At 34.6% G+C, this 16,109-nt stretch overlaps 3 protein-coding genes across 4 annotated transcripts; 1 reads left to right on the forward strand and 2 right to left on the reverse strand.

Moving 5' to 3' along the window:
* Nucleotides 1-6: 6 nt before the first annotated feature.
* LOC105231410 (F-box/WD repeat-containing protein 7) lies at nt 7-3,173 on the forward strand. The gene is made up of 3 exons (XM_049457098.1): nt 7-211; nt 294-465; nt 547-3,173. Exons 1-3 carry the CDS (start codon nt 88-90, stop codon nt 656-658), a joined length of 408 nt encoding a protein of 135 aa, XP_049313055.1. The 5' UTR covers nt 7-87; the 3' UTR covers nt 659-3,173.
* Nucleotides 3,174-3,447: 274 nt separating this feature from the next.
* LOC105231411 (kinesin-like protein KIF23) lies at nt 3,448-7,727 on the reverse strand. Its single transcript, XM_011212699.4, has 5 exons — nt 7,553-7,727; nt 6,748-7,497; nt 6,137-6,683; nt 5,141-6,028; nt 3,448-5,075 (listed from the first exon to the last, which is right to left on the reverse strand). Exons 1-5 carry the CDS (start codon nt 7,561-7,563, stop codon nt 4,572-4,574), a joined length of 2,700 nt encoding a protein of 899 aa, XP_011211001.2. The 5' UTR covers nt 7,564-7,727; the 3' UTR covers nt 3,448-4,571.
* A 2,967-nt stretch (nt 7,728-10,694) lies between these two features.
* LOC125778666 (sulfide:quinone oxidoreductase, mitochondrial) lies at nt 10,695-15,753 on the reverse strand. 2 transcript variants are annotated; one of them, XR_007422852.1, is made up of 7 exons: nt 15,491-15,749; nt 12,545-12,650; nt 12,248-12,472; nt 11,910-12,110; nt 11,637-11,846; nt 10,989-11,570; nt 10,695-10,902 (listed from the first exon to the last, which is right to left on the reverse strand). XR_007422852.1 is itself a non-coding variant. In XM_049457573.1 (6 exons), the coding sequence occupies exons 1-6, from the start codon at nt 15,604-15,606 to the stop codon at nt 11,070-11,072; spliced, it is 1,359 nt and encodes a 452-aa protein (XP_049313530.1). In that variant the 5' UTR covers nt 15,607-15,753; the 3' UTR covers nt 10,983-11,069. The 2 variants fall into 2 exon arrangements, 1 of the variants encoding a protein (XP_049313530.1); XM_049457573.1 differs by lacking the exon at nt 10,695-10,902 and having other exon boundaries at nt 10,983-11,570; nt 15,491-15,753.
* Between the last annotated feature and the right edge of the window lie 356 nt (nt 15,754-16,109).

Raw genomic sequence — 16,109 nt, forward strand, 5'->3', positions numbered from 1 at the left:
TTCGATGGAATACACGTGGTATCCGGTTCATTAGATACTTCTATACGAGTTTGGGACGTTGAGACTGGTAATTTGAAGCATATACTCATGGGTCATCAAAGTCTGACATCTGGCATGGAATTGCGTCAGAATATTTTGGTGTCTGGTAATGCGGATTCCACGGTGAAAGTTTGGGATATCACAACAGGGCAATGCTTGCAAACTTTGTCAGGTGAGTGCAAAACATTGCCACTCCGAAATTGGTTTCTTTTATGCAATCTAATATTACTAACATATATATTTTGTGCATTCAGGTCCCAATAAACATCAATCGGCTGTAACGTGCTTGCAATTCAATTCACGTTTTGTGGTAACGAGTTCTGATGATGGCACCGTGAAGCTGTGGGATGTGAAAACTGGCGAATTCATACGTAATTTGGTCGCACTGGATTCGGGCGGTTCGGGTGGCGTTGTCTGGCGCATTAGGTATGTAACGAACACTGAAGAGTTTTTCATTATCAAAATATTGCAACTTTAACGATTTTGTATCTCGATTATTTTGTTTAGAGCGAACGATACGAAATTAATATGCGCTGTCGGTTCGCGTAACGGTACGGAAGAAACCAAGCTCATGGTTTTGGACTTTGATGTAGAAGGAGCTTGTGTAAAATGTTCATAGAAAATGTGACAACCGGTTGCTGCAAATAAATACTACATCTAATTAAACATATTACACCCAAGGAGCAGAAATTCATAGTGGCAGCATGTGTCAGCAAAAAAAAGCAAACACACCTCACATAAGACTCGACAAACGAGTCACACATGTTTGTATGTATACGGATTTTGTTGAAATTGCCCAAAGCGATGCAATTTTTCTAATGTCATGTACACGCGCGTCACATAATTTTCTGCTGGAATTTTACCTCCCTAAGTTTAGTACGAAAATAATGGTTTACCCGGATGTCATGTTAAAGAAATGCCGGCAAACAAAAAACATGGCATTATTGGGTGCACAGATATATGTATTTCAAATGCTATCTGAACTAACAGTGAAATTAACTGCTTCAATTTACATATGATAATTGGTAATTGGCCCAATTGGAGGATATGCATACAAAGCTGGCTCTAAATATTAAGCAGATCTTGTTTAAATTGTTTAAGCTTAACTTTAATTTAGTGGAGAACTTCATGAATTTGCTTAAAATTCTTTTATCATGCAGAAATGAAAATGCAAAAAATTCCATGTCAATATCTTCCAGTTGGGTATATCGATAAAATTGTGTAAAGCTCCAAAAAATATGGCAATTAAGCATGTACCGTTGTAATCGCGTGTAAAAAAAAGAGCAAAAAGATGTACCGTTATAATCGCGTGTAGAGAAAAAAGAGCAAAAAGATGTACCGTTATAATGGCGTGTAAAGAAAAAAATGTGCAAAAAGTTGTACCGTTACAATCGCGTGTAAAAAAAGAGAGCAAAACCATGTAGTGTTTAGAAAATTTAATTTTGGTAATTCGTTTTACATATTCGCACATTCAACAACAGGAGGAAATTCAAAAACATTTAAACACATATTTTTTGTGTTAGTAGTACAACTAATTTGTATTTTTAATGTTTACATATTTCAATTAATTTAAGTTAAAGAGTTTGAACTTAACACACTTTAAACGAATTCGCCTGATAAAACAGTGGAAAAATCGTAACAATATAGATCATATTAATAATGAGAGCTTTATAATCTTATCATGTATGAGTATGCGTAGCGATTTGGTTTGCGAATATGAACATGCCAACCTACTTACTTATAAAATAATGTCAATTGAAGTTGTTGTAAAATTTACATATTTCATGCTTCAACACTTAGCTGCATACATATATATTTCTATATGCAGAAATTGTGCATTATCGTTTCACTTCTGTGTTTTTTTTATTTTCTTTCCTTACTATTGTACTGTTAAATCTTTTTATGTTGCTGTCAAAGCTGGAAACCTCGGCAATTTGCAAACAGCAAGTATTTCAAGCATACTCATGCGCATTGAATTAATTGTAAACGATTTTATTTAGAGATTTTCAAACGAAAATTATGTTCTTCCACAGAAACCACCATTCGACACAGTTTTTCGTTGTGCTTATGGTGGTGCGTAATTTGTTACAAAAAAAAAATTAGTAAATTTCTGTTTTACTTTTTTTTAAACAACTCAAGTTTTAAGAGTCATCACGTTAATAGTTTTGTTTAAATTGTGTTATCAAACCAAACATTCACATACAGTTGTTAGGTAGTATTTTTTTAATTATTATAATAATTTGTATTTTCACGATTTGTTAGCTTCGTTCATAGCTTTCAGAGCAAACGCGCAATTGTTATAATCCGTTTAAGAAACAAACAACACATTTTTAAGACAACGCTGTCCGAATCTTCAGTTGATTAATTTGAAATATGGCTTGTTACATTTTAAAATAATTATATTTGCCACGAATATTGCCATGCATAAGAGTTTACACATAAATTTTCTGCAAAGAGAATCCGAATGCATATTTATATAGAGAGAAAACTAAAAGCTAAACAAATTGAACAAAAAATGCAAACCTATCGCAGCTAGTAAACGAAGAATCGAAGAAGATACAAGCGTACACACAAGCATAAGTTTGAATGTATGTATAAGATTTGTGAATTTGTGTAGCAACGCACACATGCATAGGCAACGCCTCACAATGCATGATAGCTAGGGTGTGTGGTACATATAAATGACTATTAAGCCTTTGAAAAAATTGTTTTTGATAAGCTTATGAAAAAACCCCTGAGTTTGGGTTTTTAATGAAATTATTGTTTTATTTTATATTCGTTTATAAGTCACGTGGTGTAACATGTGCAAGCTCTTTCGCTGGAAGCCGATTCATGTTTATGTGTCTGTGTGTGTGCGTGTGTGCGTATAGAATATATTAAGTGAAGCATAAAAGAGAAGCAAACAAATTGAATATTAAATTTTAATTATAGACTGATTTATTAGTAACTAATCTATATTTTAATAACATTACTGTATCAGTTTAAGTATAACAAAAAGCATAAGAAAACAAAAACGCGATGCGAAAAGAATGAAAAACATATAATGCATTAAAGTTCAGGTCAAAATTTTGCCGTCGCATGAAAATAACAACAGCAGCAACAAGCCAAGCGAAATAAAAAACACAAAACAAAAACGTGTTGGCTTCTCACCACGATCACACATAATCAGTATATAAAGCGTAAATATATACACACATACAAATACAAATAAATATAGTTATATATATATATATATAGTGACGAAACACATCATCATTTCATCAATTCATTATTTCATCGTTTCATCACGACGCCACTCGTTGGGGACACCACAGACGCTTGCTTGTTGTTTGCTTGATTTGTGCGCGCGCGCAAGCGTAACAGCTATTAGTGTGAAAGCATCCAATAATTAATGTACTAAAACTCTAAAAAAAAAAAAAAACAAACTTGCATATATACTATAATGGAATGCAAAACAATTACATACATATATCTATAATCGCAATAAATTCATAAATTGATTAATAAAATACAGTAAATGTAAACAAAATATAGGAACGTGCAATTTTATTTACACAAGGGTTGCAAATCTTGCTTTAATTGGGCATTTTGGCGATTGTTAGCGGCATTAAAGATCCCTTTAGTAGTTGGTAATTTACAAGGTAATCGGCAGGCCGCACCAATATGGTCGCCGGGATGCAGTGAAACGCAAACGAGGAAGCTCTAAATTTGACGCAACTAACTTCCGACATGCACTGACCGGCATTCACAGTGGACCCATCAACTTCTCACCGACTTCCTTTCAGTGAATGGAGTACTTGGAGTAAAACCACCACCCATTGCAGACGAAGAGTTCGAATTGCCGCGAGAAACGAGAGTGAGCCTTGCGCAGCTTCGTTCTGGATACTGTAGCAAGTTCAACTTATCCTTGACATCCGTCTCTATGGTCTCACTGCATCAAAACAGCATGTTTCTTCGACCTACCGTTGGATGATCTCGATGACAACTTATCTAAATAACATTTTCATTGAAATTCTTTAGTCCTAGTAAAATTTCATCAGATAGTGTTCAAGTATGAAGGTGCTTGAAAGAAATCCCTTTTCTCCCGTATTCAAAACCACCAAAAAGATTACTTCATTTTGTTTTAAATCCATTTTTATTTTCTATTTCAAAATACTTCGTTGTTTGCAGTTTTAAAAGCTTGCAAATACATTGGTGTTACGAGTATATATTTAGTTACAAATAATATGTATAATACCGTGATTTAATACGAAGTTTAAAAAGTAAATGCAATAACAAAAAAGAAATACAAGAAAATACCGTTCAGCCAGTTTCTGTTTTAGATTAATTATGTAAACAACGATTAGAATCATTAATACCACAATATATTGAAACTAAATAATATCTCTGCAAATATATGAGGTTGGGGATTAAACTATTCACTGTGGTAACTGTTAAAAATAATAATAATTAAAAAATAAATTTTAATACAAAGTGATGGTATATCGTCATCATTATTATCGTAGTTATCAAAGGACGGTTGCATAATCTCTCTACACTTTGGTGCGTTTATTATTATGACCTTCGATGCCAACACTACACCGCGACATCAACTCTTGCGCAGCATTTGTGCCGCCACTGAACGCTGCCGCCGACATTGCCGACGAGGTTGCAACACCCAAACCACTAAGTGTTGCACCGCCACCGTTGCTTGGACGTTTGCGGTTTGGCGATGGCACCGGCGACTTCTGCTTCAAACATTCCACATCATCGAACACAACTTGCGCGCCACCACCACAGGTCGGTATAACATTGCCTTTGTAGAGCTTGGTTTCAACATCACCGTCTGTGTCTGCCTCCTGTGAAACCAGACAGTACTTGGTGTTCTTGTGGTTCGTCAACTCTTTGGCGTCGGTTAGTTTCGTTACAGATTTACGATTCTTAAGATATGGTTGGAGAATAGTACCGAGTGGCACAGGATTGGGTGCACGATGTTCGATCCACTTTTCGCCAGCAGAACGTGAGCGACGATGTCTATTGTTAGCTGCAGCCATGCCCTGTCGATAAATAAAGAGTTCATAATTTCAATATATAGAAATAATCACATTATGTGCGAACTTACCCTAACATGGCGTGGTGTGGCATATATTTCGGTGCGCGCACTATGCACTTGTGTCGATTCGCCACGCGTGGCTGACGGCGGCTCCGAAATCGCCAATTTATTGTCCAAAATATCATCATTGCTATTACGACGCACCAAACTGGGTATATCCTCCGATTGTATAATATTGGACACGAGGCGTAATTTTTCATCGCGCACGCGCATCTTTTCACGCATTTTGTCGCGCTGCTCGCGTAATCGTATTTCCAGTTCACGATCTTTTTTATCCACCTCCACTGCCAGTTTAGAAGTGAATTTCTTCTTTTGTTTCTCTTTTTCTTGTTCTTTTTGATTGATCAGATTTTGTTGATCTCTTAGTTTTCTGGTAAGTTCATCGATCTGTCTTTCACGATTGCCCAATTTGTTGTTAAGTTCATCGATTGAGCTCTCATGCACACGTAGTTTATTCTCCATGGCTATCATACGGTCGCGTTCTTGTTTGTAAACCGTTTTTAGTGACGCCAATTCCGTACGTAACTGTAAATTCTCTCGCTCCATTTGCATCAGGTGAGCTCTGAAATTATCACAACGAGTCTCTAGATCGGCGCACAATATTTTCCTTTTTTCTATGCGTTGCATTAAATACTGCATCAACTCTTGTATGGCAGTCTGCGCTTCCGGACTATCGATTTTGTAATCAGGAAAACCGGGTCCCAATGAGTACACCAAACCAATATCCACATCCAATTTGTTGGCTTCGGTATGCCCCAAGTCATTGAGATTGTTCACCGCTATCTTGAAGAGCTTGTTTGCCTTTCGACGACCGGGAGTTAAACCAAGATCTGGTTTCATGGGTGTGGCGCGAGCAATCTGTACCTCTTGTGTCATCTCGGCAAATTTCATTACTTGCTGAATATACGAAAAATTAATAAGCGTTAATAAATCATTTAAAATACCAATAACACAAATGCATTGAAAATAAATTTTTAAAATATGTAATACACGTTTGTGTCTTACCGTGTTTTCGTCATAATCCTCAGCTCGCGGATTGATACACACAATCATCGATACTTGGCCTTCGCCATCGAAGTAGTTTTTGAACATATGTGTGAGTTTTGAGTCGCGGTATGGAATCTTCTTGGGTGCACTATTTAGTGGCGCTTGTTGATTTTCGCGAAGATATTCCAGACACGTTCGCAGAGTCATTAATGAATTGTTTATACTTGATGCTTCGCGTAAACGCATTCCCGTATTTTTTGTACGTGACGAACGTTCGCTACCCGCCAAGTCTACCAGCGATAGCTGGCTTACTACAATGGTGCGTTTATCTTGTACAACATGCTCTCCTTGACAATCTGTCGGCGCTTGTACCAAACGTATGTTAAATACGGAATGACTACGACTAGATTCTGCATTTAGCACTGTGTGACCCATACGTTTACGTTTCTGACCGAATTGGAACGCTTCAATAGCTTCCTCAACTGATTTTATTTCTATTTCAGTTACACCGTGTACAAACATGTTGTTTTTGGCATCTGAACGAATAATTTTGCTTTGCAAAGTTCTAAACACAAAAGAAAATGTACAAACATATAAATTAGACTGAATAAAATAAAGCAGTAGCTTACTTCTGAGGTGCATCTTCTTCGAGCAGATCATATACACTATTATTGTAAATCTCAATATATGTGACAAAAACTGCAAACATATTATCTTCTTCGAGCCCGTGTAAGGGTGCTGCCTCACATGAGGCTTGTGAAGCGATTTCAGGATCAGAATCTTTACGCCTTAATGCGTTGCGCTCTCCCGCTGCAAAACGTCTATTCATTTCTGCCTGCCGTTCAAGTAGAGCGTCTGCTTCCGACAATATTTCAAATCCGTTTAGTTTGTCAGGTTTGAAAATATATTTCTTTGCTTGATAGTCTGATATTGTTTTGAAGAGTGCATCTAAACAACGTGGCATAACACCGCGATGACGAGAATCTCCAGTCATTGTGTACGTTTTACCGCTCCCAGTGACACCATAGGTAAATAATAGACTATTTCGACCCCGTATTAGATTCTCAACCAAAGGTTGTGCTACAGCATTAAATACATCGCCTTGGGAAACGTGTGGTTCAAAGACGTGTTTGAAAATATACTGCATTTCACGATGTGCTCCCTGTTTATGTTGCAAGGCTTGCTCTGGTGGCGTTAGTATCACGGTGGTTGAGTTTTTTACTCGCACACTGGACAGATCTGCATCGGATTGCAATGGTCGTACACGACAGTACACATGCACAGGATCACGGGGCTTATTGGGATCATGATCAGATTTACGATCATTATGATGGGTTTGACAACGTGGCGTTTTTGGTGGACGCAATGGCGTGCGTGCGCTGTAAAGCAAAAATGCGTATTACTTCACATTAGCACAGGTATGATTCTACTTACATTGTCTTCATTATGTTTTCGTATGATAATTCTTATATGTTCTTTTTATAGCTTAAAATATTTCTTGCAAAACACATTTAAACGAATTATGTATTTTTTATTCCATTAAACAAAAACTGAAAATTTTCGAGTCCTTGTGCCTTTCAGTTATTTTGAACATGAGCTGTCATTCGATTGACGCGCTATTTTAGCTGAAACAGAGTTGCTTATCCAAACAATTCACAAACATTTAGTGTGATAATTGTGAATAAAACTGTGTAAATCACCTACAGATGGGGCTAGTGTGAAATGCCGCAGCATGAATTGTTGGGAAGTTGTGTTTAAATGCTCGCATTTTTTTAATTTTATTCGCATCTTTTTTTTAGGTTTAAAGCATTAATAGTTAATGACTGACATGTAGGCTCTGGAGCGTTCGTGTAAAACTTCAAAATCTGGCAAAAAAATTCCTGGGGCCGCCATTTTGTTAATTCGTGATGTTCACCGCAAGAAGCTTCGGTTGAAACTGGATCGGCACAGACAGCCAATACTATTAAAATTAATATTTTTATTTTTTTCAAATTTCTATCAATTCGAAACTTATTTCATGTTTTTATGTTTCTACTTTTCGAATATAAAATAAATTACTGGCAAAAATATAATTATTTAAAATTCTAATTTTTCATGTCTTTAACTACACTTAACTGCTTAAGAATTAGCTGAGATATTTTTATGTAATTTTTCCACTCTACTTAATTAATTATCAAATTTTGTATTTTAGTTATCTTTGTTGACAAAAAACGAATTCAAAACTAGCTTTCGATTTTGATTTTCTCTTTAATCCACAAGAGCAGAATTGTAATAAATAGGAAATCAAATAACAAATAATAAGAAAATAATTGTCAGTTAGTTCGAATTCGATTTTCGCAAATTTAGAAGCTTGTATTTGTATGCATGGCCTGTTGTATTTTGGTTTAAAATCTGTACACAGACTTGTACGTGCGTGAATACAGTTGGTATAAACATATTTACAGTACCTGTGATTGCCATACTTCTGTATTTTATATTCATTGAGAGTGTTTTCTATGTTAACCATATGTGTATCAAAATCTCCATCTAGTACGTATGTATATACATATGTATGTATGTATATGTATATTTATGTATTAAATGGATATGCGTGGAGTCAAACACACATTTTGTGATTTGCAAGTGTGCCGTTAGAGGAATTATAATTGCAAAATAATTCTGAAAACACTAGCACACAAGCATATTTCAAAGGTGGAAAAAATATGTAAATACATATGTTAATATACATAAATATATACACTTCATAAGGGTGACAGGCTTGTGTGGGAAATTCGTACTAAAACGGAAAGCAATTTTTGTGGAATTAAATAAGCCATTTTTTTTCTATTTTGACAATATTGGCTTAAATTTGGAATATTAATGTTAATGTTCATATGTAAATGAAAATTCAGAATATAGTCTTTATCACCGTCATGAATTTTAAAACTCATAAATTTTGTATTAAATAATAGATTTTAAATTTTTAGCTCGGATTTTGGGATTAAAAATTAATTTTTCAATCTCAATTTTTTATTGTCATGTTTTCAAATCAATTTTTCAATTTAAATCCGATTTTGAGATAAAAATTGAAGTTTTCCTTTTTATCCAAATGTTTTATCCAATATGTTTGAATTAAAAAAAAAAAAATATTTTAAAAAATTAAAAAAGAAATATTAAAAAAAATAAAAGTTTTCAAATTAATTTTTAAAAACTTAAATTTAAAAACTTTAAATTTTTAAAAGATACTTTTATCAAATAATTTAAAATTAAACTTTTTTTTAATTTTTAATAAAAATTAAAAATTGAATATTTAATCCCAAACATCTAAGACTAAAAACGAAAAAGTTTTTTTTAATTTCAAAATTGGATAAAGAGGAAATTTTCAAATTAAAAACTGGAATGAAAAAAGGTAAAGAGGAAATTTTTGCATATTTTTAACTGAAACACTATAATTAAAAAAAGACAAAAAGAAAAATAAACTATGTTGATAATTTATTAAAAATAAGCTTTCCTTTTCAAAATATAACTAAAATGATAGAACACAAAGAGTGCAAAGGCGAAAGTATAAGTTTCTTTTATTTAATTTTTAGCTTTAAATTTTTATATAATTTATTTTTTGTATGCTATCCGGTATTTGAGATTATCATTAAAAATAGATTTTTATTCGATATTTGGTATTATAAATTAATTATTGTTTTTTTGTACTAATTAATTTTTGGAATAACACAAATTTTTTAATGAATTTATTTTTTCAATGCATTCAATGCAACCCTGTTTTTTCTCATAATGTTGATAAACAGTTATTTCTTTATTCTGTTAAGAAAATGATCACCCTAATGTAGCTTAAAACTGTCTATATAAATGTTGGAGCTCCGTGCGCTTATCGCACTTGTCAAGAATTCGAACACTGCAGTTCTACTAGAAATAAATATGTGCATAATATTGACAGATCAGTGGCCTACTATTCGAGCGTTTATAAAAAAATTCCTGGAATCAATTGAATTTTAATACAAATTTTAGGTCCTTGGAATGCTACTGCGTCAATATTTGCACATGCACATAAAATTTGAGTTAATTTATTCCGCATGAATTGCTCATTCAAACACAGTCGGTGCCAAATTTCTTTGCATTCTTTAATTTAGCTACTGTATTTATGTATATCCTGAACAGTCATAGGGTATATAAGTTTGCCACGAAGTTTGTAATAAATAGAAGGAGACGTCGAAGATCCTATAAAGTAGATATGTATACGAATAATCAGCATGACGATCAGTCGGTTTAGCCTTGTCCGTCTTTATATATGCGAGCTTGTCTCTCAGTTTTTGAGTTAGCGATCTGAAATTTTTGCACAGATCCTTTTCTTCATAAGTGGCTTCCCATTCGTCGGAACCGTTGATATTGTAGGATATAACTGCCATACAAACTGACCGATTAGAATCATGCTGAACGTCCTTTATCATTAATGCTTTAAGAACAGCACTTATGAAGGGTATTATAGTGTCGGTGCAGCCGAAATGAACACTTTTACTTGTTTAGACTAAATATTTACTTCAGTATTTCGGTAAAACTCAGAAGAAATAATTATAAAGGCATTGGCTTTGTAATGTAAGAAGAAGGTTTTGGCAATTTTATTTAAAAAAATTATGAAAGTACACTAAAAAGCGAGCGCAATCGTCTCCTTACAAATGAAATTTCGGGAAATGTCGAGACTTGTAGAGTTTCCTCACTTTGTTACTTCCAGAGACTGCTACAGTGACTTGGACCGCTTTAACTTGTTTAAACTGCAGCGCTGACTTTTTCCGTTGCTGAAATATAAACACGCATATTTTTAAAAGAAATATTTCTAAATTATTTTATTTTATATTTTTTGGAGCTTCACCACGCCGCTTACCATTTATTGCAGTTATCTCCTCACAAATACATTTATAAGCCATTATATACTTGTATATATTTATCCTGTAACTTCACATTTTCACTTTTTGCCGAATTTAAATACAGACAGAGCATTACGCATCAGCGCTGGACCGTTCCAGTAGCCATTCAGCATGACTTTCCAATAGAGCGTGGGCATTAAGGCCTTCTTTAAGAAGAACATTGTGTAGCGTTCTTTATTCTGTGCGAACGGGAATGTCTCCAATGGCTTCAGATCGTAATCGAATTCAGCTAAAATGCAACTGCGATAGCCGGTGACCAGCGGACACGAAGCGTAGCCATCATAGGTGCGTTTCAATTCTTTCCCATTCAAGGCAGCAATCATATTGTGATACACGACAGGCGATTGGGCGGCTGCTGAGGCGGCAGTCTTTGAGTTGGGCGATGCCGAGCAGTCACCGATTGCAAAAACATTTTTATATCGCAGATGTTGCAGCGTCGATTTGTCCACATCCACAAAACCGGTCTCGTTCACCAATTCCTTGCATTGCGCCAAGGCAGTTGGTGTGCTCATCGGTGGCGTGACATGCAGCAGATCATACTATGGAATATAAGAAATATTTTATTTAATATGATTTTGGGTATATTATTGTATGTTTATGCGTACTTTCTCTTCGAAAATCTGGTCCGGTTTGTCGAGGTCTTGGAACACGGCGATATCTTCCATTGCACGCACCTCAATTAAGTTTCGTTTCAAATTGACTTTGATATCACGTTTCTCCACAACTTTCCACAATGCGTCAGCATAGTGTTTCACGCCGAAAATGACTGGCAACGCTGTGTTATATGTAACCGTTATTTTGTTGCGCTTATTCAACTGTGAATATTTAAATTATACAAAATTTAAGATTTACGCTTTCTTTTCTTTCAGTGTATTTACCTTGCGGAAGTAGTGCTCGGCAATGTAGACAATCTTCTGCGGTGCCCCTGGACACTTAACGGGTGAAGCGGGGAATGTGAAAATAGCATTGCCACCCCGTATGTTTCGCAAGCAGTCATAGGTGCGATTCACATATTTGGGTGAGTAATTTGAGCAAACTTTGCCGTCTATTATTGAGAGCGCTTGAACTAAGCCGGGTATCTGTTGAGTTTATCATTGAGTAGGAAAAGAAAGGAGAAATTTAAATTTATTTATTTTACATAGTTCATGAAAAAAGTTATGATCAGCTGTTAAAAATATTCTTGAAAATCAAGTAATATATAATTCGCGCTACTCACCTTATCATAGTTTAACTGCAGACCTGTGGCCACCAGCAGCATATCATATTTGACTTTCGTGCCATTTGCCGTTTTCACCGTATTATTTTTCGGATCAAACTCCACAGCTGCCGACTTGATCCAGTTGACGTTTTTCGGCAACACCTCCGCCATCGGTTTATACGATTGCTCCAATAGTTTCATGCCACCTCCAATCAGTGTAAACATCGGTTGGTAGTAGTGACGCTGTAAAAATGAGTTTTGTAATAAAAAAATATTGAGCACAGCGTATTTGGATACAAATGTCGGAGTATGTACCTCAGCTGGCTCCACAACGGTCACTTTTTTCTTTCCCAATTTCGAAGATAACTTCGCCGCTAGGGCACAACCACCGGAACCACCGCCGACGATCAATACTTGGCAGCTGCGGAAACATAAAAAAAAAAAATTATGTTTAGTAATATATGGTATAATACATAATACAGGGTTTTCCAGTAAGTGTGATATGATTTTTTTAAGTTTTCAGCACAATATCATTAAAATGGCCTCCACGACCTCTTTTGCAGGAACAAATTTGATTAATCCAATTTTCGAGTGCTTTTTCCACTAAATCAAGTCGTAAGTCATGAATGGCACGTTTAATATTGACTTCAAAAGCGTGAAGAGAGTCTGGTTTATTGCTAAAGACCAATGACTTCAAATAACCTGACAAGGAGTAGTATAATGGTGTTAAGTAGCAACTTTTTGGAGGCCATTCAATATCACAATTTCTTGAAATTATCGAATCTCCAAACTTTTCTCGCACTAATTCGGTTGTTGTACATATTGTGAGGGACGTAGCCCCGTCTTGTTACACTAGATGTTGTCAAGATCGACTTCTTCCAATTGCGGCCATAAAAAGTTGGTTATCATTGATGTACACTGCTCTCCATTGACAGTAACGGTGTCACCAGCTCCATTTCGAATGAAGTACGAACCGATGATGCTACCAGACTAAAAACCACACCAAACTCTCAATTTAGGTGAATGTAATGGTTGTTCATGAATAATTTGTGGATTTTCTTTGCATCCGATGAAAGTGAGCCCCATCGGAGAAGATGATTTTATTAATTAATAAATTTCCTACAAGCTTCTATATTTTCTATATTCTACTATTAAATCTATTCTAAGTCGGTTGTTATTTTTGAAGTATTGGCTCTGATACATTTGATCCATCATTATAAGTATCATATAAATTGAAGTATATCTATAGAAAGATAATTGTCGGCATTAACTGATTTTCTTGCTAAATCTGTTTTGCAGTATTTAGTTTCTAATACGAGTACACATGTGTTTCTGAATTCTTTTATACTATAATTATTTACCTGCCTTATCTGATTTGCAATTTTCGTATACAAAGTTTACTATATATGTACACTGGAATGATGTACTTATGTAGTTTAATTATATTTTCATAATAATATTTTTTCCCTGATCTATTGTAAATTTTCACTAATGATAATTTCCATATATTTTGGGGATTTATTAATTATCTAGTCTTGGTAAAGAGATCTTATTGCATTATATTTGTAAAAGTTTGTTTAGTCACAGCCAGCCGAGTATTGGATAACTTTAATTCTCGTTTTCCCTGCAGGGTATCACTTCTTTCAACTTCATTTTAATTAACATATGTGTTTATATTTCTATATGTGTATGTTATCAGAATATTGAGCAGTCGTAAATATGTTAGCCGGCACTAAATTAAATATAGAGAATAAATATAACAAGCATATGTTATATCTATATATATTTTAGCCATAAAATTGATAATTTGCAGTCTATAGTAATCTGCACGACTTAAAGTACCGGGTTTTGCAATGGGAATGAATGTTTTTTTTTTTGTAATTTTATTCTTTATTTTTTTATTATTGCATTCAGTAATGATTACAACTTCATTGTAAAAATATATACGAAAGACCAATGTTTACAAATTATTAAATTTTATTATAAAAATAATCGTTCTCCAATTGCAACTTTACATGCGCTTTTGCTATTTTATGGTCGTAATAATCGTCCACCAATGTAAGTACCAACAAGACAAAGAACCGCTCGAAGTTATGAAAATATTGCTGCCTTTCAGGCCAGTGTTGCTGATGACCGCAATTTGTGGATTCCAAGGCATTCTCAAGAATTGAGATTGTCTTAAACCACAACCTGGGAGATTTCCAGAAAGTATTTGGGCTTCCATCCGTACAAAATTGTTCTCACTCAAGAACTGAAGCCATTAGACCACAGTAAACGTCGTGAATTTACTGATTTTGCCTAGGAACAATTTAAAAACGATAACGATTTAAGGAAGGATTTTAAGGAAATCATCTTCTTCGATGAGGCCCACTTTCATCAACTGGTTCCGACAAGACGGGGCTACCTACCACACACCACGAGCAACAAACGAATTTTTGCGAGAGAAGTTTGGAGGCTCGATTATTATTTCAAGAAATTGTGAGATTGAATGGCCTCCACGAAGTTGTTATTTAACACCATTAGACTATTTCTTGTGAGGTTATTTGAAGTCATTGGTCTTTAGCAATAAGCAAGACTCTCTTCAAGCCTTGGAAGTCAATATGGAAGTGCTATTCATGACATATGACTTGATTTAGTAGAAAAAGTACTCGAAAATTGGGATCATCTAGTTCGTTCCTGCAAATGAGTCGTGCAGGCCATTTGAATGTGATATGTTGATGTTTATTCATTATTTAATTGTATTTGTAATTCACATTAAATAAAAAACAGTCGAATTTCCTTAACAATTAGTGCTTTTTTTATTTTTGAAAATAAATAATATCACTCTTATAGGAAAACCCTGTACTATTTACATGCTGATTATCAGAAGAGCGCGGAGTTGTCTGTGGTGCGTACCCTAAGCCTTTTAGTTGAATTTGCTTTTAAAATATTTATTATATGACGCAACTGAAAACTGCTAGCCCGTGTTCAATTCGCTATGGCTTTTAAATTTATTTATTTTAACCAATTTATTAATATACTTACTAATTTCGCATATTTTAAAAATAATATATTTGAATTTAATGTGATTTTAGTTCTACCTAGAAATGACATTGGCACAGCTTCACGGATTTTGGCTATAATCATTCCCAAATAATAGCTAGTAATGATTATAAATTATTATTCATCCAACAAGTAAGTGAATACCCCAAATTTACATGTTGTTAGTTGGCTTTACATCTCCATATACTTGTATATATGTGTACATATGTATTTACTTACTCATGTTGATCTCTTAGCGCTTGACCGGTTGCGAAAGTGCGAGCGGCAATGCCCCCACCGTTCACATAACACCCAGTCGCGATTGGCAATTTACTGGCTGATATCACTTTCAGCATATTTATATATTTATATATGTATTTAGTTACTGTTTTTAATAATATTTATTATTTTTGTTTTTGTATTATTATTTTAATGGCACGGCACAGCACTTGTTCCTTCCTTCATCGACGATGTCACACGCTTTACTATTCACCAATGCTGTGTCCGACCAAAAACTGTATTCATTAGCATTTCACAAACATCCGTACATGCATCAACCTTGAAAGTCTCGTTCACAATTTTTCTATGTTTTTAAAGTTCACTATATTATTCATTTTGCGTTCGATTTTCGTTGTGTTTCGCTCATTAACTAATAAAAGCTTTGCGACGTGCCTCTTTGACTTTTTAGTAAGTTAATTTTTAAAACGTCATAACTCAAAATTTACTGTTATGTTAACGATGAATAACACAGATGGTATCATATGTTGCTAGGTGGGTGGTATTTATATCGGTATGGGGACTAGATAACTCGAATCGCCGTAATCTACAAGAAAACTACGAGAGACTTTGAGTTATGGAA

Source organism: Bactrocera dorsalis, chromosome 5 (genome assembly GCF_023373825.1).
Source record: "Bactrocera dorsalis isolate Fly_Bdor chromosome 5, ASM2337382v1, whole genome shotgun sequence".
Lineage (NCBI taxonomy): Eukaryota > Metazoa > Arthropoda > Insecta > Diptera > Tephritidae > Bactrocera > Bactrocera dorsalis.

Coding starts and splice junctions, on each gene's coding strand:
- LOC125778666 (XM_049457573.1), bottom strand. CDS start 15,606: ATGCTGAAAGTGATATCAGCCAGTAAATTGCCAATCGCGACTGGGTGT. Junction 12,651..15,490: donor GCGCTAAGAGATCAACATGA/GTAAGTAAATAC, acceptor ATGTTTCCGCAG/CTGCCAAGTATTGATCGTCG. Junction 12,473..12,544: donor CCGTTGTGGAGCCAGCTGAG/GTACATACTCCG, acceptor TCATTTTTACAG/CGTCACTACTACCAACCGAT.
- LOC105231410 (XM_049457098.1), top strand. CDS start 88: ATGGGTCATCAAAGTCTGACATCTGGCATGGAATTGCGTCAGAATATT. Junction 212..293: donor ATGCTTGCAAACTTTGTCAG/GTGAGTGCAAAA, acceptor TTGTGCATTCAG/GTCCCAATAAACATCAATCG. Junction 466..546: donor GGCGTTGTCTGGCGCATTAG/GTATGTAACGAA, acceptor TATTTTGTTTAG/AGCGAACGATACGAAATTAA.
- LOC105231411 (XM_011212699.4), bottom strand. Junction 6,029..6,136: donor AGGATTATGACGAAAACACG/GTAAGACACAAA, acceptor TCGTATATTCAG/CAAGTAATGAAATTTGCCGA. Junction 5,076..5,140: donor CCACACCACGCCATGTTAGG/GTAAGTTCGCAC, acceptor ATTTATCGACAG/GGCATGGCTGCAGCTAACAA.